The 21,695-nt window shown below is 38.1% G+C and overlaps 1 protein-coding gene across 1 annotated transcript in view; it reads right to left on the bottom strand.

The window, feature by feature from the left end:
* Nucleotides 1-21,695, bottom strand: part of PTPRM (protein tyrosine phosphatase receptor type M) — a 388,464-nt gene that overhangs the window by 81,649 nt on the left and 285,120 nt on the right. Inside the window, 4 exon segments of the mRNA XM_086609296.1 lie at nt 14,640-14,827; nt 15,586-15,597; nt 19,653-19,679; nt 19,907-19,981. Coding sequence (XP_086465422.1) covers nt 14,640-14,827; nt 15,586-15,597; nt 19,653-19,679; nt 19,907-19,981 — 302 coding nt within the window.

The raw sequence follows: 21,695 nt of genomic DNA on the forward strand, positions 1-21,695 counted from the left end.
ATGGATTGAGAGCAGCCCTGAGGAAAAGGACTTGGGAGTGCTGGTGGATGAGAAGCTCAACATGAGCTGGCAATGTGCGCCTGCAGCCCAGAAAGCCAACCGTATCCTGGGCTGCATCAAAAGAAGCGTGGCCAGCACGTTGAGGGAGTTGATTCTGCCCCTCTACTCTGCTCTCGTGAGACCCCACCTGGAATACTGCATTCAGCTCTGGAGTCCCCAACACAAGAAAGACATGGAGCTGCTGGAGCGGGTCCAGAGGAGGGCTACGAAGATGATCCAAGCACTGGAACACCTCTCCTATGAAGACAGGCTGAGAGAGTTGAGGCTGTTCAGCCTGGAGAAGAGAAGGCTCCGGAGCGATCTTATTGCAGCCTTCCAGTACTTAAAGGGGGCCTACAGGAAAGCTGGAGAGGGACTTTTTACAAGGGCATGTAGTGATAGGACAAGGGGTAATGGCTTTAAACTGAAAGAGGGGAGATTTAGATTAGATCTAAGGAAGAAATTTTTCACTCAGGGTGGTGAGGCAGTGGAACAGGTTGCCCAGAGAAGCTGTGGCTGCCCCATCCCTGGAAGTGTTCAAGGCCAGGTTGGATGAGGCTTTGGGCAACCTGGTGTAGTGGAGGGTTTCCCTGTCCATGGCAGGGGGGTTGGAACTAGATGATCTTTGAGGTTCCTTCCAACCCTAACCATTCTATGATTCTATGATTCTATTCCTTACATATCGCTCAGCATCACCTCCACTGAAGGCAGAATCACTGTCCTGTGCTATGTCCGTGCTTTCATATATTCCTGCAATATCTATGAGACTATGAATATTTTCACCTTACTCTCCTGCGGCAGTCAGCAGGTGAGTACTGGGATCCCCACACCTAATGCAGTGAGGGGATGCAGTGAAGGTAAAGCTCTATGTGGGGAAGGCTCCTGGTATCAGAGGGAGCACTTCTGGGGAATGGATGAGTGAGCACAAGCAGACCTCTGTGTTAGTGTGCAGCTAGACAAAAGTTTAGTAGTTTCATCTGTTTCTTGGTGCTTGGAACAGGGCTACTTGGAAAAGATTCAACTTGATCCCTAATAAGGTATTTAAGGTAATTCCACTGCAGCATGCTTGAGCTAAAAGAAAACATACTCCTAGTTATGTCAACAGGAAAGACATTTGCTTCCCAACTAGGTTGTCCTTCCACCTCAGCAATGTCTAAAAATCAATTGATGGCAGAATCATGGCATTTTGAAAACATGCCACCTAATAATAACAAACCTGTAGCCTCAGTAACAAGAAATAAAAAGCAATCCACAAAACAGTTAAACTTTAGAGAAGCCCTAAATGCTCCAGACAGCATGGCTTTTTTTAGACTTCTTTGTGTGCCAGAGATACATGTTCTTAGTAAATATCAGTAAAATAAACACAAATGCTGTGCAAAGAACTGACACACACAGGAAAAATATGTCAATCTCTAACCAGATCTACAATTAAACATATAAAAAGCATGAACAATTTATGTGATTTTCCTTGTATTAAAACATTTTTGTATGTTCTAGCTACTGTCGGTTCTATAGACTTGATTCACAATGTAACCATCAAAATGTAAAATTCTAGCTGGTGATGTTGTAAAAGAAGAGATAATTAAAAAGTCAGTGGTAAAATTGAAATGTGTATAAAAACTACTAGGAAAGCAGCAAGACACCAAATTTGCTTAGATTTGAAATGTTTTCCTCAGTGCAAAACCAAAGCAAATACTTTGGTGTGGTCTGGAAGCTCTATCTGTTTAATTTCAAAATTCATATAACTGTGTCTGTTTTGCTCTCCAAAAAGTGGTTTACTGCTCTCAATAGGAGTTTAATTCCACAACCTCTATGTACTGTAAGTAACAGGATTCTCTTGGAAGAGCCTAATTAATGTAAACAAGGTTCTTTGTAGAATAAAGCACTGCTCAGAATAAAGGCTCAAGGATTAGGCTTCAGGATAGCAGCTACATGCATTTTAAATAAAAATATTCTATAGCTGAATTTCCTTTTTTCTCTTTCCCTTTACAGGATCATCACCCAGCACTTCACAGGCCAACAGCAAGACAGTGGACCAGGAGATGAGCTACTAAAGTAAAAAAAGAAAACACTGAGGATGCCAGCTAACTTTAAGAGCTTTGTGTTCTTTATAAACTGAAGCGATATTAGTTCTAGAAAATTGACTACCAGTATGTAAAAAAAAAAACAAATTACCATTTCACATCACATTGTTTGCTTTGTATATAGAGAAGCATTGATTTATTTTCTTCTTCTTTATGTGTGTTTATCAGCCATACTGGGTCAAACCAGAGGTCCATACAACCCCTTATTTTTTCTACAACAGTACTAGTAGCAGATGTTTACAAAAAAGTATGAAGAACAGAGTAAATATAGAGTGAATCTTTCCCCAGCATACTCCCTTAGCTTCTAGCAATCAATGACTTTCCTGAGCAATCTCTTCCTCAGCCAGAGACTGCACACAGCCATTCTGTTTAATAACGAATTTGTCTAGCCTATTTTTGAACCCATTTATAATTTCGGCTTCACAGCATCTTGAGGCAATGAGCTCCACAATATAATTATGTGCTGTGTGAAAAATATTTCCTTTTGTTCACTTTAAACCTGCTGCTTAATAGCTTTGTTGGGTGCTCCTGATTCCCTATATTATAAGGAATAATGAATAATTGTTGTTAGCATTGCAGATGTAACACTGATCTCTGGCACAGCTCAGAATATCCTATGGGGGAATTACAGCTGCCAGGAATGAGTGATATTTCACTATCCTGGAAACAAGGTAGAGACTTGGTACTGGAGCTGATAAAGTGGCTCTGTGCCACTTTAAGGATTTCCCTACTCATGGAAACTTTACACAGTTTATTATAGCAACCTTACGGAAGTTGTGTACAACAGTGTTACACAGTGCATAAAAACTGGAGTTGAAGTATGAATGGATGAACAAGCAAAACTACAAACTCAAAAAGAACAGTTTTCCTGTAGTTATTTGTCCAACTGGACCAGAGACACCACTGCCAAATAGAAACAGGCGCAGATAAAAATCAAGGCTAAGTGAACAAAAGCTCAGCTGGTGTCACAGCCTAATGCAGAGGACAATGTTCTGAAATACTCTTCAAGCAAGCAATACACTAAAGAAATGAATAATGGTTGACAGCACTTGGAAGAGAAATACTGATATCACAGAAGACTGAAGAACTGTTGTATGCAGTCTTTCTCAGGATTAAAAAGCATATGTCTCAACTTGACAGTCATGCTTAGATTCAGAGAATCTTGGAAGGATATGAATATCTAAAAAGAGCTTTGCACTACAAGCTTTTCCCCATCTATATAAGTCACATAGTTTATTTCCTAACTATTCATGTGGGGTTTGAGGTGGCTACTTTTCTGTTCTTTCCTGAGTAGAGGACAAAGGATCTGATCTAACTTTTCAACATTTGTTATGTCATATTGGAACTCTGTTGCTTTGTCACCATTCTTGGTAAGGAAAAGCACAGAGATTGCTCGTGTGTAGGTATTTACTGTAAGCAATCTGAATGGTAATATTTTCTTACATCAGAACTCCAAGCTCTGTGATACAGCCAAATATTTAAGCATCAAAGGCAAAGTATTCCAGTTACCTTCATCCAGATTAATCGCACATTAAAACTTTATGCTTACTTCAGGAACCAATACTGCACACTGCATGGAAGCTTCCACCATCCCAGAGCAAGCACTGGGAAGCATTCTATTCAGAAGGGAATCCTGTTGCCATTTGAGTAGGACAGAGACAAAAATCTAGCAATTTGCTAGAAAGAGGACAGCTTATACTCCCTTTACTGCAGGATACCTTTGTTGGCAGAAGGCAGCCACAGCTATGCCTGCTTCTGAACAGCCTCAGCCTGTGCATCAAGGAAGGTCCTTACTTCGTTTGTCTCCCTTTGGCACGTGGCGTAAGAGCGGAGATAGCCTGAGTCTTAGACTCAGACCTCTCTCTTGTAGATATAAGAGCTTCTTTTCTGTTGTATATTAAGAGCAGTTATTATTGCACAGGCAAGCACCTTAAAGCTAGACAGGTAATAACTGAGCTCAGCTGGTAGATGCATTTTAACCTTACGTAAACACATGTTTATGCTCTCTATTTTTTCCACAGACCAAAGCAGAGCACTGTCAGTCATGAATCTTTTTAAGATCTTAAGGGAAAGAAACTGCACTGTTTTGGTGGACAGATATTCAAGCTTGGTCACCATTACATGAACATGTCCAAACCATTATGTGTCTGATGGTCCTGGTGTGGCTTTCATTTAAGTGAATAGTAAAATGTAAAACAGGAAAGCATGTAGATTAAAATCAACTTTAAAACAGTCCCTTACATCCCTTTAAAACCAACTGGACTTAAACACATGCTTAAGGTCTTCCCTGCCTTGGGCTCCTAATCATGCTGTAAGCCTAAACCTTTCAGCTCTTGTGTGCGTTTGTGGTGAGTGACTCCAGTCTGCTGTTTCTGTCTTGTGAAGAAATGTCCATATTATGAATTTTCATCAGTCCTGAACTGAGCTGTAAACCCATCAACTCCAATAATTTTACATGGTTGATGCTGCCATCGTGTCATTTCTGAAATACTGACTCTCTCTCACCTCATTGACAGTATTTTGCAAGTCCCTGAAGCCAGCCTGCTTTTCCTTCTGTCGACCTCCTGGGCTGCTTTCTTTCCACAAGTACTCCAGCCTTTCCATCAGTTTTGGATGGGGGACTAATTTTATTTCATAATTTCCCTGCTCATCTTTGTCTCTGTCTGACCAAGTTGCCCGGTCTTCTCATGGCTGTTTGGCAGGCTGTGTCCTCTGCCTCTCAGATGACTTGCTGAGGACCCAGGGCTACCTAACTGCTAATTAATAAGATGGACACAGAGCCAAGCAGTTGGAGAAAAGCAGTCGCCCCACAAGAGTGTAGGTAGTAGTATCACTGAGATCTGGCGTGATGGGTAACTAGGGGAGCAGCTATCACACTGAGACAGAGGCGATAGCAGGAAACCAGCAGGAGAGAAAGGAGGCTTGCCAACCCCCTTGTCTGCCCAACTACAGCCCACCAGATTTTCTGTGGACTTAACATTTCCCACAGAATCTTTTGGGCCCATCAAATCAGTATGTTGTAACAAAAAAGTCATTACTGCTAGAAAATGCTGGTCATCTGTTCCATTGACAGGACAATTACTAAAGTACTACAGGAAACACGTAAGAAGTCTCATATTCCAGTTAGAAAACTTAAAAGAAACACTGAGCCACAGGCTACGTAAGAATACAAATTTTCATTCCCTGAAAAATTTATAATGGCTATTTTAACTTATTTAAAACAAATGCATTATAGAAAATAATGCATATTTTAGGTATGCTCTGGATAAACTGCTGCTAAATGAAAACTTCTAATAGCTAAATTATGCTAATTTTATTTGAAAAGTGTTCCTCTCACTTTACAAAAAGCCAATAATAATGCTCTGGTCATGCAAACAGCAATGGACTAAAATGTCTAATTATTTGTAGTGAATAAATACAATCCATAGAAAACACACAGGGTGTATATATAATTAATAAAGAATAGATTATAATTGCATTTAACATCATTTGCATAATTTAAAATGGAATAACTACATGACTGATTTTTTTATGTCTTTTTAAAGGGCACTAATAAAATATGAAGGAGGTAAGGAGTCTTATATGAGTAGGAAGTAATGAATAATATCTTGAACATTAAAGCACAATATATTATTCTGTGCACATAAATTGGACCAATTCATTTTTGCAGGTGCAATGGGAAAAGTATGGTACATCAGCAGTTTTCAAAAGTAAATAATACACTAACTGAAGAAGGGATTATAGATTCTGATCAAATATTCAATGGTTATTTGAATAATTAATAAGTCAGTCTGGTGCAAATATGCAGCAATGTTTCAAAAATTTTTCTTTCTTTCAAACCATACTTGTCACTAGCATTTAGAAAGTTTAACCTATCACCTTATCGCTGTGAGTATTAAAGTCATTCTTGCAGATTTCCCTCTGGAAACTCCTGTTATGAGTGAAATTAAGTTCAGTGGCTTCATTTAGCTTCCTATCGCGGTGTTCAATAGCCCATAATGATGCATAGATTGGCTAAATCTGAAACTAAATCCTAGTTTCAAAAGGTACAGAGAAAGCATAGATTTGATACTAGCAAAAGCATAGCAGCAATATCACTCAGCAAAACCGACTTGCTTAAATGTATTCTGAGAAAGTATGTAAAATGTATTCTGAGAAGTCTGCTTAGTACAGTTTGACTTTCTCAACCTCTGGCTGCCAAAGGGGAGGAAGACAAGACAGGCTGGAAAAAATGGTGCAATAGATTTCACATGCTAAAATAGTGGAGTGATGTATGAGTGTTAGTTATTGAAAGAATAAGCATATGCCTCTGTGTACATCCAAACACGAAGAAGCAATAAGATGGAAAAGGTTAATTCTCACTAAAATTATATAACCCCTGTGTTTATTACTTGGACTTATCAGATGTGGATAGTGGACTTCCAAAGAGCTGCTCAGTGCCAAGTTGACAACAATCAGTGAAACCTGGAAACTATTTCTTTTATTGCTCCAATTTGACACTGCACATGCCCACATATCTTTCCATAATAAATTGAGAAAGATTTTGCAACGTCTTCCAAGAATAAAAGATCCTAAAGATGGAGTCAAAGGTCAGGAAAAAGGGTAGCAAAATTAAAACAAGTTTTGACAGTCTGCTGTGGCAGCTGGACCCGAGATGGCAAAACTCCACAACTTTCTAAAGCAGATCAAAACTTTATTGCCATGGGATAATGAAGGACAAGCGACATCACAAAACTGCATGCAACAGCTAAAATGATTCCATTTTAAATGCTTAAGTAGACTCATTCATTCAGGATCAGGAATAACATCAGAGTTGCTTGTCATGCACAATAGTCATGAGAGACGCACTTAAAAGTTACCAGGCTTTCCTTAGGACACAAGTCTGAACTTTACGTCCACGGAGAAAAACACTGGGATGAATTAGGCATCCTTGTTCTTGTTAGGCATCCTTGCTGCCTGAGATCATATACAGTTCATACTATTCAGGATAACAATAAGAAGAAAACAGGAGGTTCACACCCAAGTAAGTCACAGACTGATCAGTACCAAAAATAGCTGTGTCACAGCATGAGCAAACAGCTGCCTACACTCCACTGAGAGTAATCCTAAGGATATTGGAAGAGTTCTAGTCTATACTCCTCTGCAGTTTTATTGTTCAAACAGATAAAACCCAAAAGCCTTTCTAATGAAGCCACAACCTGCCTAAATCTATAATCTGTGGTAAGAATAAATTCTAATTAAAAAGCTCAAACAAAAACAAATTAGAAAGCTGTTTCTGTGTATACATGCATTTTTATTTAAATTAGAGGACAAGGCATTTAGAAAGAGTGGGAGAAGGAAACAGTGAGATTTAGAAAGTCCTGGGACACCTTGATCACTGGGCAGTTAGCCACACTGCAGCATAGCTCAGTGACATGTGAATGATGTTAAGCACTGTGACAGCACTTCTCATACATTTGAAATCTGTTAAGAACAGAAATTCACAGCTATTAAGGATAGGTTCAGAATTGTGTAAAACTGGCCAACACAACAACTGACATTCAGCAAACTAAGAGACTCTCCCTGAACCAAAAAAACACAAACCAAATCCTATTAACTGCCATCCAGCTAAAACTGTTGACAACTGAGCCTTGCTGATCAACGACTGGAAGTCACCTACAAGACTTACTATAGAATTAAAGGGATATTGCATGCACTGGGAAGTTGTGTCACTAATAACACAGGGTATTTACTAGTGAATCTAGTTTCTGGGTTTTTGGACTTTATTTCAACAGTTTGGTATTGATCTGGAGTACCTTGGGATTTCCAAACCAAAATATGCTTTGTGGACATGGCAGCTGCTCATTTTCCCTATTGCTTTTGACCTCCATAGATATGGTCTCCCCAGTGCCATGGCTTCCAGTGCCCAAGAGCCTGGGATAAACCCAGGCAGGAACAAGTTACCTGGGATTCATGGAAGGCTGCTGCAGATCCCATGGCAATCTGAAAAAAATATTTTTTTCTAAACATAGCCCTTTAATAAAGGAGAAATACTTCTCTCACATAAAAGATCTCTATATCACCATTAGTTGTGGTTAGCCTTCCTTGTGCATGGGAGAGAATACTTACATAATAATATATTCTTAGAATCAGACCACCGCAACTTACCAGTATTAAAGACTCAACTGGGCATTCAGGTGATTGTTCTGAGCCCCATCTAAACAGATGAAATGTCACGAAAAATAATAGCAATGATCTCTACAGGTGAATACTTCCAAGAATTTTCTGCACTGTTTTAACAGGACAAATTCCCACTATTTTACCGCTGTTTCTATTCTGTTATGCTTGCAATCTCTAATGAGTTTTCTCATTATTACAAAAATATGAGAGGCATACAGTTACCTGCTCTCAGTTCTGGAGGACGCAGATGTTGTCCTTCATGTATTTACACTGCGGACTAATGCCCCCATTCCCACCCAATGTTCCTGAGTCTTTCTGCTTTCTTTGTAATTTGTGTCTTGTGGAATAGAAAATAACCTGCACTGATTGTGGTATTGACTATCTCAGCTGGTGCTGCAGAATATCAAATAAAATCAGAGAAAAAGGCATGATAAAAACGTACAGGTTGGAGGTGAGACAGGCCAGTTGCAGTCACAGGGAACACATACAGAAAAAGCAGCACCAGCTGGGTCCTGCCAATAGCTGTATCAACCAAATACTTCTTTTTCCTACTATTTTAAAGATTTCAGAGTAGGGCCCCAGAAGCACAGGGCTTAGAAGTGTCATCTGGCAGCAAATTTGTCTTCCAGCTGGAACCAAAGAGAAAGAAAAGCTGCAACCAGAGGACTGGGTTGGAGTGACAGGATTCTAGTCCGTTATGCCTTTGCATGACAGCAGAAAATGGAAACTATATTAGACTTCTGGTCAGACATTTACCTAACAGTGGTCTGGAGAAAACAAAACCTTAAGTGGGCACCTATGGGATGAACTTCCTCCATGAAATACTTCCTGCCTGTCTGCAATACTTTCTGCCCCCCAAAACAAGGAACTGTATTTCTGCTGGTTTTAGGGAGATTTTTTCCTATTTAATTTCTTAAAATCATTTTCTATTTACCCCAGATATTTCACTGGCCAGTAGTACACTATGTGAAAAACTTTGGTTTTATTGACTATCAGTACATCTACCCGCATATCTTCTGAAGTTCCATTTCAATGAATATATTGCTATGAAGATAGGATTTCTTTCATATCCCCAATTGTTCTCAACAGTCACCTCCAAATCCTCTTCAAACTACCATTTTTATGATCACCTTTTACCACAGTCCCCCAAGGTATAACTGAACAGTGGCCACGACCAGATAACCTATTTTAAAATACTTCTACCAATCTATAATAGGTGCTAAGAAGTGCTAAACTGAAATGAATTGTTTAACATACATTAGATAATATATTTCATGTTCCTGACCTTGATAGGCCCCCTGAGCCTGTATCCTCATAGGTATCCATCTATTTAACTGCAGTGATTTAGAGATTAATACAATTACACTGGTGCAACCTCTCAGAGTGGAGACCATACAGCATAAAAAGGGCATAATCAGTAGAGTTTATCTTGACAGTATATAACTTCACCGTATTAGCAACAGTATTGGTTTAACGATATTAGTATAAAACCATTTCCTGATTGAAATAGTTAACTGCCACAAAACCCTCCGAAAGGGTGTGTTCGACATGAGGGGAAGAGATGGGAGACAAGAGACAGTGGGGGGAAAGACCTTAAAGATAAAGCTACGTGGAGGAACCTTTTTTTAAACTCTGTTATTGACACAGTCCTGTTAGTAACAGTAAGTGAGGCTGATCTGAGCAGGATACCCTTTGCAAATCCTGGCTTTTCAAAGAAACCTCTGGTTTTGAGATAATGGAAGCTCAGAACTCCCTGTCATGGAACACAATGTGAAATTGATTTTGCAAGGTTCTATCTACACAAAGTTGCACTGGTTTAATTAAAGGTGTGTTTTAAAATCAATTCTGTTAAACCAGTCCAAGCTCCTGTGTGGACACTCTGAAATTGATTTGAAAGTCTCACGTCAACTAACCTTAATTTGGCAAAGAACCAATTTACACTGAACAGGCATCAATTTTTGCTGGTCCAAAAATAGGGTTAAAAATAAATCTTACTTAAAATTGTAAGATTTTGATGAATTTCTCTGCTTCTGTCCTAGCTAAGCCAAGTTGGCCTCCAGTAGCCTAGTCCATCTGTTTAGGAAGGACACGAACTTGCTTCTTTGCATAGATGTATTTCTGGCCTTTTGACAGATACACATCCTTGTGAAAGGATACAGTGTAAAGCACTGTGAAACAAGGTAGTCTAAAACCAAAAGGTGGCAGGTGTAAAGTAAAGAAGGAAGTAAATTGTAGAGACCATTTTCACTCTCCTTTTCTATTTATCTTGTTTCTGTAATGCAGAAAGGAGATAAGCAACGAGCCTCCTTCATGATCAGTAGAATCTCTCTCATGCTGTGGTAATGGGGAGCAGCTTAAATAACCCACAATTAGTGTAGGGGTGCATGTGAAATCAGGCCAATGTTATCCTGTCAGTCTAACATTGCTGGAAACAAGCAAAAATCTCTCCTTTCTTAAGGGTCTGGCAGGGGATAGAAAGGATTTTAAAGATCTACTGCAGACTAGCTGTGTGGAAATTTCCCCGAGTTTATGGATTTCTGTGCAATCCCTTCCAATCATTCACACTCCACTAGGCCACAAATGAAGGTCTGCATTTGAATCCACAGCTTACAGAAACGTATCCATGTTATTTCCACACCTGAGAAACACATGGGAAAATGGGCAGTGAACCCGTGCCGGTAAGGACATGTCTGTATTTGCTCCCATTCTACAGGCACAGCTGGACGCAAAATCAGAAGCTGCCCTGCTACATCCAAGAGCCAGGGCCTGATCCTGCTCTAGGGAAGAGGAGCCTTCGCACATGTCATGGGAGGAACAGGGCCAGGCTGTGGGATGTGTCCCACTGATACTCAACCAGCGCCTTTTCAGTGATGAGAGCCAAAGTGTCTCAGCTCCTCCCAGAGGATGAAGAGGATGAAGGGTGCAATACTGCAAAGTATGGTGTTACCCGAGCCCCCTTATATTGGGAGGGAGGGATACTCAGTATCTCAAGTTGGCAATCCTAATGCAGAATTGAGCAGTGAGTGACTAAGCACCAGCCTGCCATTGCTTAAATATGATTTTCAACCTTTATTCTTTGTGCCAGTTATCCTACTCCAAAAACTCAGGCACAAAGTCAATAGGACTTAAAACTACATAGATGTGCTTAGATTGTGAACTATAGCCATAATTATTGAGAATGGCCACCCTAATTATTGAGTTTTATTTTAAAGCACTTAAAACTATGCACGACAGTAAGTGCTCTGAATCCTTGCACGCCTCTGAAGTAGGAGTAATGTGCTACTTTACTTTCTGTTCAGTTCAACAGATTTATTTTCAGAGTGAATCCTGTGTGAATTTCTCCTGAATCAAACTCTTTCCCTGGTGAGACTATATAATCCTGCTGTCTTGTTAGAGCAAAAATCATCTATGAGACTTCATTCAAAACAAATCCCCTGCCAAACTATTTCTTCCTTTTCATTTGGACAGTTATCCTTCTGATAATTTATAAGGAAAAAAATCTTTTGCTGTCTAGTTCAACCTTGTAAAGAGGACAGCATCAGTCTGACAGCAGTGTAAACAAAGAGATTCGCAGTCTTAGCAGTGCTAGAACATACTGGGCAGATTTTCATTGCATATGGAGGAAAAACAGCAATACTGCAGTAGTTCAATGGAAAAAATTCCTCAAAGATATGGTTCATTCTCATCATAAACAATTTCCATATATAAAGAGGACTTTTTCAGATGCAGTTGCATTATTTTAAGCCCTCCTTCCCTGCCACTATTAATAAATTGCACCCTAATGTATTGCATCTACTGGTATTAGTCATGACTACACCTACTGTCTGTAATGGGATGCCATTCATCAGCTTGGTAATTTTCCTGGAAACTGTTTCTCAGCATCATCATTTGATCCACTGTAGTTAAAAAGCCATGTCATTGGTTGCATTACAAATTCCATTTTACAGTCTTTTTTTTTTTTTTTTTTCATAAATTAATTGTAGCTTTCCTCTAGGCTTAATGCTGGTATAAAAGGTTTTGGCTGATGAGCAAATATTTTCCAAAGACAAGAATTTTCAGTTCTATCATTTTTAAATAACAGTGGCATAAAAAAAAAAAATCACTGGAACAAACTTGTTTAAGTCAGCTACACAAATGAAAGTTGACAAGTGATTAGCTCCTTCTGGGAATGAATTGTTCTCTATGTTTTAGGGGAAAAAATGTCATCCGTGACTTTGGAAGCGGCCTGAAGCATGGGTTTTGGAAGTCTAATACTATAAATATCAGTTTAAACAATTACATACTTAAGCAATTGTTGTAACATGGAGTTGGCATGACAAAGCGCAAACTTCAAAAAACCACCATCTCTTGTAAAACGCAAGCAGTATGCATACATACTTGTAAAAACTCAGCAATGTAATACTAGTAATTGTATTAGCCATCCTGAAGGACCGGCAACAGTGAAGACATTGGTTCCTACCTTTAAAATTTAAGCATGGTATATTGAGCCTCTAGGGCAGTTCACACTCACCTTGCAGAGTGGAAGTAATTTAAATTACTTTTGCTGGTTGTCCTGGTCCCTTCTCTTTCCATCAGATGAAAGAATAAGAAGGGATCTTTTTTTGCTGGCTTCTACTTAGAGAAGACAGAGTTAAAACTGAATCTGTATCATTCTGCTTCTCGCTGGCTATGTCAAAGTCCCATCACAGTAAGACCCATTTACACCTGTTCCTCTGATTTCTCACACTCTAGTTTCCATGGAAAGAAAATTTAGGACTGTGTACTGGGTTAGAGATGCAGTGCAATTGATTGGACAGGTTCCTCAACTGGACAAACGGACGCTATCACATACAGAGGCAGATATAGGCTTTAGCCTGCTCCTAGAAACAGGGGGATTTGGCTGCTGGTGATCATTATTTCCTTCCTAGACCACATGGCAGGAAACTTTTTTTTAAACAATCTAATCACATCATCTTGGATCATAGTCCATATAATGTATTCAAAGTTAACAGAGTATTTCAGAGGTGACAGCTTCAAGTCTGCCTACAGGTAAGACCCCACAACTTCTTACGCAGTGCATCTTCCTACCCGATCAATCAAAATTATCTCACGAATTCTCATACACTCCTATGACAATTTTGACAATTTATAGTCCAAGCCTGCAGGTCAATCTTACATATTTTTTTCTCTGTGAAGCAACATATTTATGCTACTTGTTTTTTGGATTCAAATCCACTGAATTGTTATCTTGTGGGAAACTACTTGCTGTGGGCATCTTATCAATACTAGAGTGTTCCTGTATGTGAGAATCACAAGAATAAACTTCTTAAAATCTGAGCTAAAAGACAGAGAAAAGTGGACAAAGTACATTCATTTTAACACTCTACACAATTAAAATATTGGACCTAAGCAGATTTTAAAGGGTCTCAAATCCTCCCTCAGATTAGAAAAGGAATCCAGGTTGACAAGTCTCTGCTCATTCAAACATATGATTTGGATGAGGAGTGGTGCGCTCTTGAGACTCTTCAGTAAAACTAAGCTTTTGAAGTCAGTCATAACACTGCCCTTAATTTCGGGCATGAGAGCAAGTTCTGCTTGTTTTTCGCTTTTTTCACTTAGCAAACTGACTCATCTCACAGGGAAGACAGGATCTGCAGTGCAATGTGCCACGTTCCTATAGTATTTGCCAGGATGTAGTGGTCATGACTTTTAAAACTAAGATGATAACAGGGAGGAACACATCACTCTAGCATGAAATGAAGATCAACAGAAGTTGAATAAAAAGAAAAGGAAAAAAGAAGAGTCTATAAGTTCATATGAAAAATAATAAGGATTAAAGATAGCCTCCAGCTAGTGGGAAATGGTTCAGGCACCACAGAATAAATTTTATAGCCCTATGGGCCTCTCTGAAGATTTGCGCACTTCCTCTCCATGATGAATACTACTATTCCAAGAAATACGGCTTGTAGAACTTGATTTCTAAGTTAACATTGTGTTACAGGGTAACTGTGATTAGGCAATCCGTGATGTAGAAGTTCAGAAAAAAAGCTATATTCTTCAATAGCAAAAGAAAAATACAGCAAGATCTGGGAGAACACTAGTGGACTTTTTTTTTTTTTTTGAATACATAGCTTTATGCAATAGAATTAGGCAGAGATTTCCAAGAAATTTTTATGTCTCACTCCTCATCCTGGTTGGTTACACTCAGAAAATCTGCTCACTGTAGAGATAATCCTTTCCATTCAATATCTTCCCTCACACAGCAGCTGGCTTACTTGGTTGAGTAATTATTTCTCCTGTTCTGTGGTACAGGTATCAGACAGCTGAAGTCACCAGTGCAGAAGACATAATAATCAGATCATTAGACTTGACACTTACTTCATACTCCTCTTTGAATCCATAGCCTTCTGCACACTTCATTTGGGTGATGTGCTGTAGCAAGTCAGCTACACGGATGGCTGGATGAAGCTGTCCAGTCTGGTAGGGGACATCCACTGGATCTCGCTTCTTGTAGGTATGGGATTGGACCAGGCTGCTTGTGTCACTGACCATCGTATGGGTTTCATCTAGAAAAGAGTATCTCATAATGTACTGGCTCATTTTCACTCATTAATAGAAATATAAATTGCACAGATTTCGAGAGGAACAGTAGAAATCTGACACCATCAGTATTGCTTCTGTCTGTGAAGGCTACACCAGAAAAACAGCAAATCCATGGAGCAGTTTACACAGGGAAATTGCAAGACTGATTGGAATGAGGCAAAGTCCATGGTTCTACAATGGAAGCATTGCAGAGCAGTCCGAACTCTAATATTGTTTTAAATATCTCTAGCTGATTACAAACAGGTTTTAAATTAGGCATTTGGTTCTAAACTGCATAGAAGTTTCATTCTGAAACTTCAACAAGTCCCATGGAATGAAACTGGACTTGTATTCTTCTTAGATTACTGAAGTGCTATATTTTACACTGCAAATTTAGAGCAAATGTTTGGAGTGAGCAAAATAAAAAGATGCACAAAATGGCTTATGGTTTCATCAAGCTAGGACTGCAATGGAAATGTAGATCTGATACAATGTTTGGAGACAAACTACGAGAGGACAAATGCAGAGGATCATCTGACCAGGAAAAATGTCTTGACTGGCTGCTGAACATGCTTTAGGACCACGATATATCATGAGCCATCACATTGGGCATGAAATGTTATATGTCAGCTGACATGCAAGCCAACAAACAGGAGAACCCAGTGGGCTGGTTAAATTTTTTACGAGACACATACTCTCCCAACCCTCCACATCTCTTCCATGGGGCAAATGGGCAACTTACCATTGATTGGCACTTTTAAGAAGATACATATCAGGAGAAAAAAAGAGGAGGAGAAAAAGGAAACAGGGCATAAGCAACAGTACTACATTAATAATGACAGGTAATTTCATGTTTGTAATTTAGTCTTTACAGAGTGTTTTCCTAAATGAGTCAGATTCTGATCTCAGTTTCACAGTATAAATTAAATATATTGATACCAAGGTATCTTACTGTGAGTCAATTCACACTGATGCAACTGAGATCAAAACTTATACTTAGCAGTAAATAGACAGATGTGAAAGTGCACTCTTCCTAAGGAATCAATATGAATTTCTTCCTGTTTAGATGGAATTTCAAAAAATTGTTCAGACTTCACAAGAGAAAAAAAACAACCCAAAGTCTAAGGTCCAAGTATCATCATAAATATTTTTTCCGTTTACTCAAATAATAATTTTACGTATCTCAAAGAGTTTTGATTTTTTAACTCAAATGGCAAATGTGGTGCTTTGACTTATTCAAACTAATCCTCACTGGCTGCACACTAAACATAGCAAGGGATTTATAAAAATACTATATTTATTTAAAAATGTTACTTTGTAAAATATGTTGTATGAAAGGGAAGCATTAAAATAATACTTCCACATTCATAAATTAGCTATATTACAGCAGAAAGTTCCACAAATCCTATAGATGAAAAGGTCCCAGATTCTCATGTACACACCAAAAATACTACCACACCTCATTAAAGGAGAGATTCTGGTCTTAGTTGTACCACTGAAAATGATGTTAAAGCCACAAGCCTAACGAATCGTATTTCAAGGATGGTTTTAGGTTCTCTCAATTAACACTGATACTAAGACACCTGAAATCTAGTCCTCAGTAAGCATAAAGTCAATATGAACTGTGCATTTACATCTAAACCAAAATGAACAGAGAAAAGTGTATGGGTATAAGTATGACCACTTCCCTACGTTTCCTGTCAGTTTGCTAACCCGATCTAATGCAGAGGAAAGGGATTCATCTTTTAGTCATGAAATTTGACAACTTTTGTTTAATGTGTGATAAAATTGTACTGCAAAGCACCTTGGGATGCATGGTATGAAGCGTGGTATACAAGTGTAGGTACAGTATGTTGCTGTTGAAATGGCACCTGAAAACTACAAGGTGGCTAAGACACAAAAGACAAAAAAAGGTGTAGAAGTTGCTCATGATTTTTTGGGTGGCTAATTTCAATTTTAGAAACAGATTAGAAAACTCTTAGTAACTAAGACGAAGGCAAAGTTATCATATAGAGGGTCTTGTGCTATGAAAGCAGCACTTAAATCCTTATGAATCTCTTTCCTATGAGCTCCTTTGTTTTAGACTAATTTTCCTCTCTCCATTTCTTTATCTCTTATAGCTGCATTAATATTATTTTCCTCTCTTTGGGAGTGATCTTTAGTGTTTTCAGTCCTTGGTTTATATGGTACACTAGGAGCCACGTATTTTATAGTTTTTTGCTTTGCCTTTAAGCACTGTAGCGTGAGCATTTCAGACATAACAGTTCACTGTTTTTCAAAGGGTTAGCTCCTCCAGATGCAGTGTTCATATGCAACCGGAAGTTTATCCGGCTTAAATACTCCTACAGCTGCAGCTCTACTCTCCACTTACTCATTCCATAGAGCTGTACAACAGCTATAAAATAACATATTTATTTACTAGGTATATGAACTTAAAGCATGGAAGGTATCTGGAAACCCAGCCCAATTATCTTTTCTGGGCTGAGACTCTTCCTTCTCCAGTTTCAGAAATATGCACACCGCTGATACTACACAAACATGACCTACACTTATGCTCAGCAACTATCAATTTAGCCACTGTTATGTAAAATGTTTTTTTAAATCTCAGGCTTTCATGTAGGTTATTAGGCTAAGCATTAAAGTTTTCCCTCAAATTTAAGAAAATTTTCTCATATCTGAAACTGAGAAGTCATACTGTTGCCTTTTGTGTCATTTAAAGAGTATCAGTCTTTTTTTTTTTTTAATTGACTAAGAAGTTCCTAATTTGCATGAATAGTCTAAAGATCTTGCTGTACATAAATTTGGAAATAATAAGTGTGTTGTGGCCTTTCTAGCAGATTTTGAAAACAAAACTCAACCATTCACCAGAACTGTACCCTTCCCAGGAGGTCACACTGAAAAGTTCATTTAGTTCCAACTACAGGCTTGACCCTAGAGTCTACCATAAGTTTGTTGGACATTGGAAGACAGCAAGAGCAGGTATTAATTGCATTTAAAACCCAGCACTTTTTGTTAATAGCTATATTCCTCTACCTACTTAAGCATAGCTAATTTGATTTACCTCAGATAAAACACTTACTGTACAGACAGTCATAAACACATTTTGAGAGAGAGACCTGGTCTGAATGGAACAGCACTCATAAAAGAGTACTTAACTTTCAACATGTAAGGTTAGAAAAATATTCATTTTCCACAGTGAAATAACTGGAAGATTTTCTGAGATGAATAAGCACAGGTTGCTGTAGTAGACCATAAAATACATACCTGACTAATTCAAGATGATACAGACCTAATAAAAGCAAAGAATTTTTTTTCCCAATGTGTGTCTGATATCTGAATTACTTGCTTAGAGATTATTTCTTGTGGAAAAAAAAGTTAACAAATATTTTACCATCATTATTATATAGCAAAGGATCACAAAAAAATCAGAGAAACTATTAACTAAAACTTAATAATCCAGACAGGAAATCGCAAAGTTTTTCTCCTGATAATAGTACTTTTCTCCTTGCCCACCCACAAGGTCAGAAAGAACATCTACTGGATGAAGCACTGAATGAATGCTAAAGCACACAAAAAAATCTCACATCTCAGGCAGTTAAAAGGCCCTGCAAATTTCATTTGCATGCAGATTATTACATTGTTACAGTTACTACCATTGCCTTCTTCTGGATTTACATAATGCATAAAACCGCACAAGTTCCTTCTCCAAGTTATCACACTGAAATGCTCTGTGCTAAATATTCTTTCACAATAACAAATTTTCAAGATCACCTTTGTAAACTTCTACTTCTTATATGCTTCACTCTACTTTTACTTAAGCCTGTTTAATTTACGGTTTAAAAGCAGGAATCAGTTAAGGGGTTGTATTTTTTTTACAGCAATTTGAAGAAAAAGGAGGAGAAAGAAAAATATTTGTTGTAAAAATATGAATCATTGAAAAAAGAGTAAATAGATAGGCTTAACACTGGAGTTTGAATTCTTGCTACAGTGCAGTGATATATTTCGATTTATTATTTTTAAAAAATCTCTCTGTTTAGTTTAAAGTTAGTATGGGAAGGAGGTGTAAATGAATACAAGCCACAAAGCAGTTAGAGTTACTTAAGCACTGAAAATGCAATAGCGCCTCATGCTTATTGTTATCACTGTGCAGAAACCTCTCTCTTCTTGACATTGGACAATAGCACATTTTCCTAAATTCCCAGTGGAAATGTATATTTTAACCTACAGTTCTACCATTTCACTTTGTTCCTGTGACACCTGATGCATACAAACTGTATACTTTAAGTGCCATGTTATCATTTTGCTTTTCGAAATGCCATCTCTCCTCTGAAACTTCACTTTGACAAGTATGTCAGAAACTGTGCAGTATTGTGAGAAGAAACTATAGCTGGTGGATGGCCAAAACTGTATTTTGTTTGATTTTCTGCATCATGAATAGTCTAATTAGAAAAAACCACATTATTTTTAAGAAGTGACATCTTCAGTTCTAAAATAAAATGGAATAAAATGAGGGAAACTATTTCAATTGCTGCAATAATCAAATTCTTTTGTGTCACTCCAAATACATGCATAAACATTTCCTCACAAATCCACTTGTTAAAATTATTTCTCTCTTTTCTCCCCTGACTTGCACTATGACAGTAGTAATCAGTCTGATAACTGTCCTTAGCATTCTCAGTGTAGCCAAGCCCACCACCCCTCCCTTTAGCATAAAGCTCCAGCTTTTTGCATACTATTGTCCGTACCCCGAGAACTGTGACTTTCTAAATTATTTCAGCAATAAACTTTGATAAAGGGAAATGTTCTCACCTAAAATTGCAGTTGGCACAAATGGATCTGTCATACATCATAAGCAGGTCAATGCAGAAAAGGTAAAAAGAGAGAGAACAGTAAATGATTGATAAATGTTCCTGAGTTTTCTTTCACAAAGCTACTGTAAGCAACCAGTGTGTGGCTTATATACATACTGAATTTCCATGGCAAGAAGTATAACCACCTAATTATATACACTTTTATTATGAAAAGGTCTATATAGGGTGGAAACCAAGAAAAAAGTTGGTTACCTGGGTAATAAGAATTAGGCACTGTTGTGCTCAATGTGTTAGTTTTCATTGTAAATGAAGATGGTGAAGATACAGCTGCAAAGAGAAACAAAGCTGGTTAGAGACAGTGAAGTGGTATGTGGCTATTTCAGCTGAGCGATACAGTGTATGTGATTAACTTGGTTTAGAGTCTGTCCTGTTGTGTTCATTGCACTGGAATCAGGACCTAGGGAAAAACAGGTCTGTTTAGGGAATAAAATAGCTCACTGAATGTGATCAATTCTCTAAAATAAAACGTCATCAGAGAAAGCGTTTTGATCTGTGATGACAAAATCACTTCTTAAATCACGAGATTAGACTGAATATTGATGCTTGAATAAAGATATCACAATGACAACGTGTTTTTGACAGAAGCTTTGATCATTAGTAAGTTTACTTAATAATACTGTAAATACTGTATGCAAATATTCTACTTTAGTTCATTTTTTCCTCTCTTTTTTTTTGATTTCTTCAGATAGGTGGACAGTGTGTACACTGATACTATCATGCTCTGAATATTACTCCTTGTTTAAGAGTGGTTATGCTTGCGTTGGTATGTAATCATTTAATAATTTGTAAAACCTATGGGAAAGCCCAAAGCAACAAATTAAGTTGAGTTAGTTCCCTGGTATACAAAGATCATGTGAATTGCCACTGTAAGCACAGATACATTCAACAGGTGTGAGTTAATCACAACGTTTTACGGGATGTTCAACCAAAGAGTCATTAAGGCTTTTAAGTAAAGCTTATTGCAATTTCAGTCTGAGTTGCTTGTCTACACAGCTCAAATTCAGTTGCATCAGTGAATGTAAGCACATTCTGGATACGTATAAACAAACAGGAGCTTGTGAAACAAAAGTAGAATTGAGGAAGACAGGATCTGCTGGATGAGAAGGAATGAGATTACACCTGCTGGCTTTCATCTCTTTTTTTTTGGTTGATCTTCTAGGGCATGCAGTTGCCAGCCCTTATTAAGATGGAGATGTCTGAAAACTGGCTTCAATAATGCTGGCAGTAATCGCTTATCCTAGAAATGAATATATCTGAGATACTTTCCTTTGACTATGTCTCCTGAATCACTGGATGGAAAGAACAGAGTGGTATTCCTTTTGGTGTTGGATGCAGAGATTAGTTGAGGTCAGGGCTCCTGCAGCTAATAAAACTGGCGAGATACAGAATGCAGCCAGGATAATAAACTTTGATAGGAAGTAGGAATGTTCTAAATCTCTTGAGTACAAGGCCTTACACAAAGATTATTATTAAAGACTATTAGACTGCTTATTCTGGTCTAACTAGAGGTTCTAGCCCTCAAGTGGTATAAAACACTTGCCATGCCAGTAATTTCAAAATGGTTTAAAGTGGTTTATATAAAGAGAATTTAGTCCCAGGAACTCATTGCAGCTTCTTTGGTTTCTACGACCATTCAGAAACACCATTGGAAAACTACATCATGATGACAGAAGACGAAGTCAAACCTCTTGATCTCTTCACAGAAGTAAGCAATTTCACTAACTGCAATGGTATATTTTCACCAGAAAGGCAAGTCGAATTTTGAAAGATTTTTTCCAAAGCAATTTCAAAAGTAACTCAAGCGCAAATTAACATTGCAAATTCTGAGCCTAATGCTGCTGAGAGAAGTCTCACTGTATAAACCTCACAGAGTGTTTGTACAATTGAGCTCATCAAAGATAAGTTCTTAAGCATGTTATTAAAGAGTGGGAGTTGGGCCTGGCATACTCTTAGTATTTGAAACAAAATTCAATCTTCGACA

Source organism: Tauraco erythrolophus, chromosome 3 (assembly GCF_009769465.1).
Source record: "Tauraco erythrolophus isolate bTauEry1 chromosome 3, bTauEry1.pri, whole genome shotgun sequence".
In the NCBI taxonomy this organism is placed as follows: Eukaryota; Metazoa; Chordata; class Aves; order Musophagiformes; family Musophagidae; genus Tauraco; species Tauraco erythrolophus.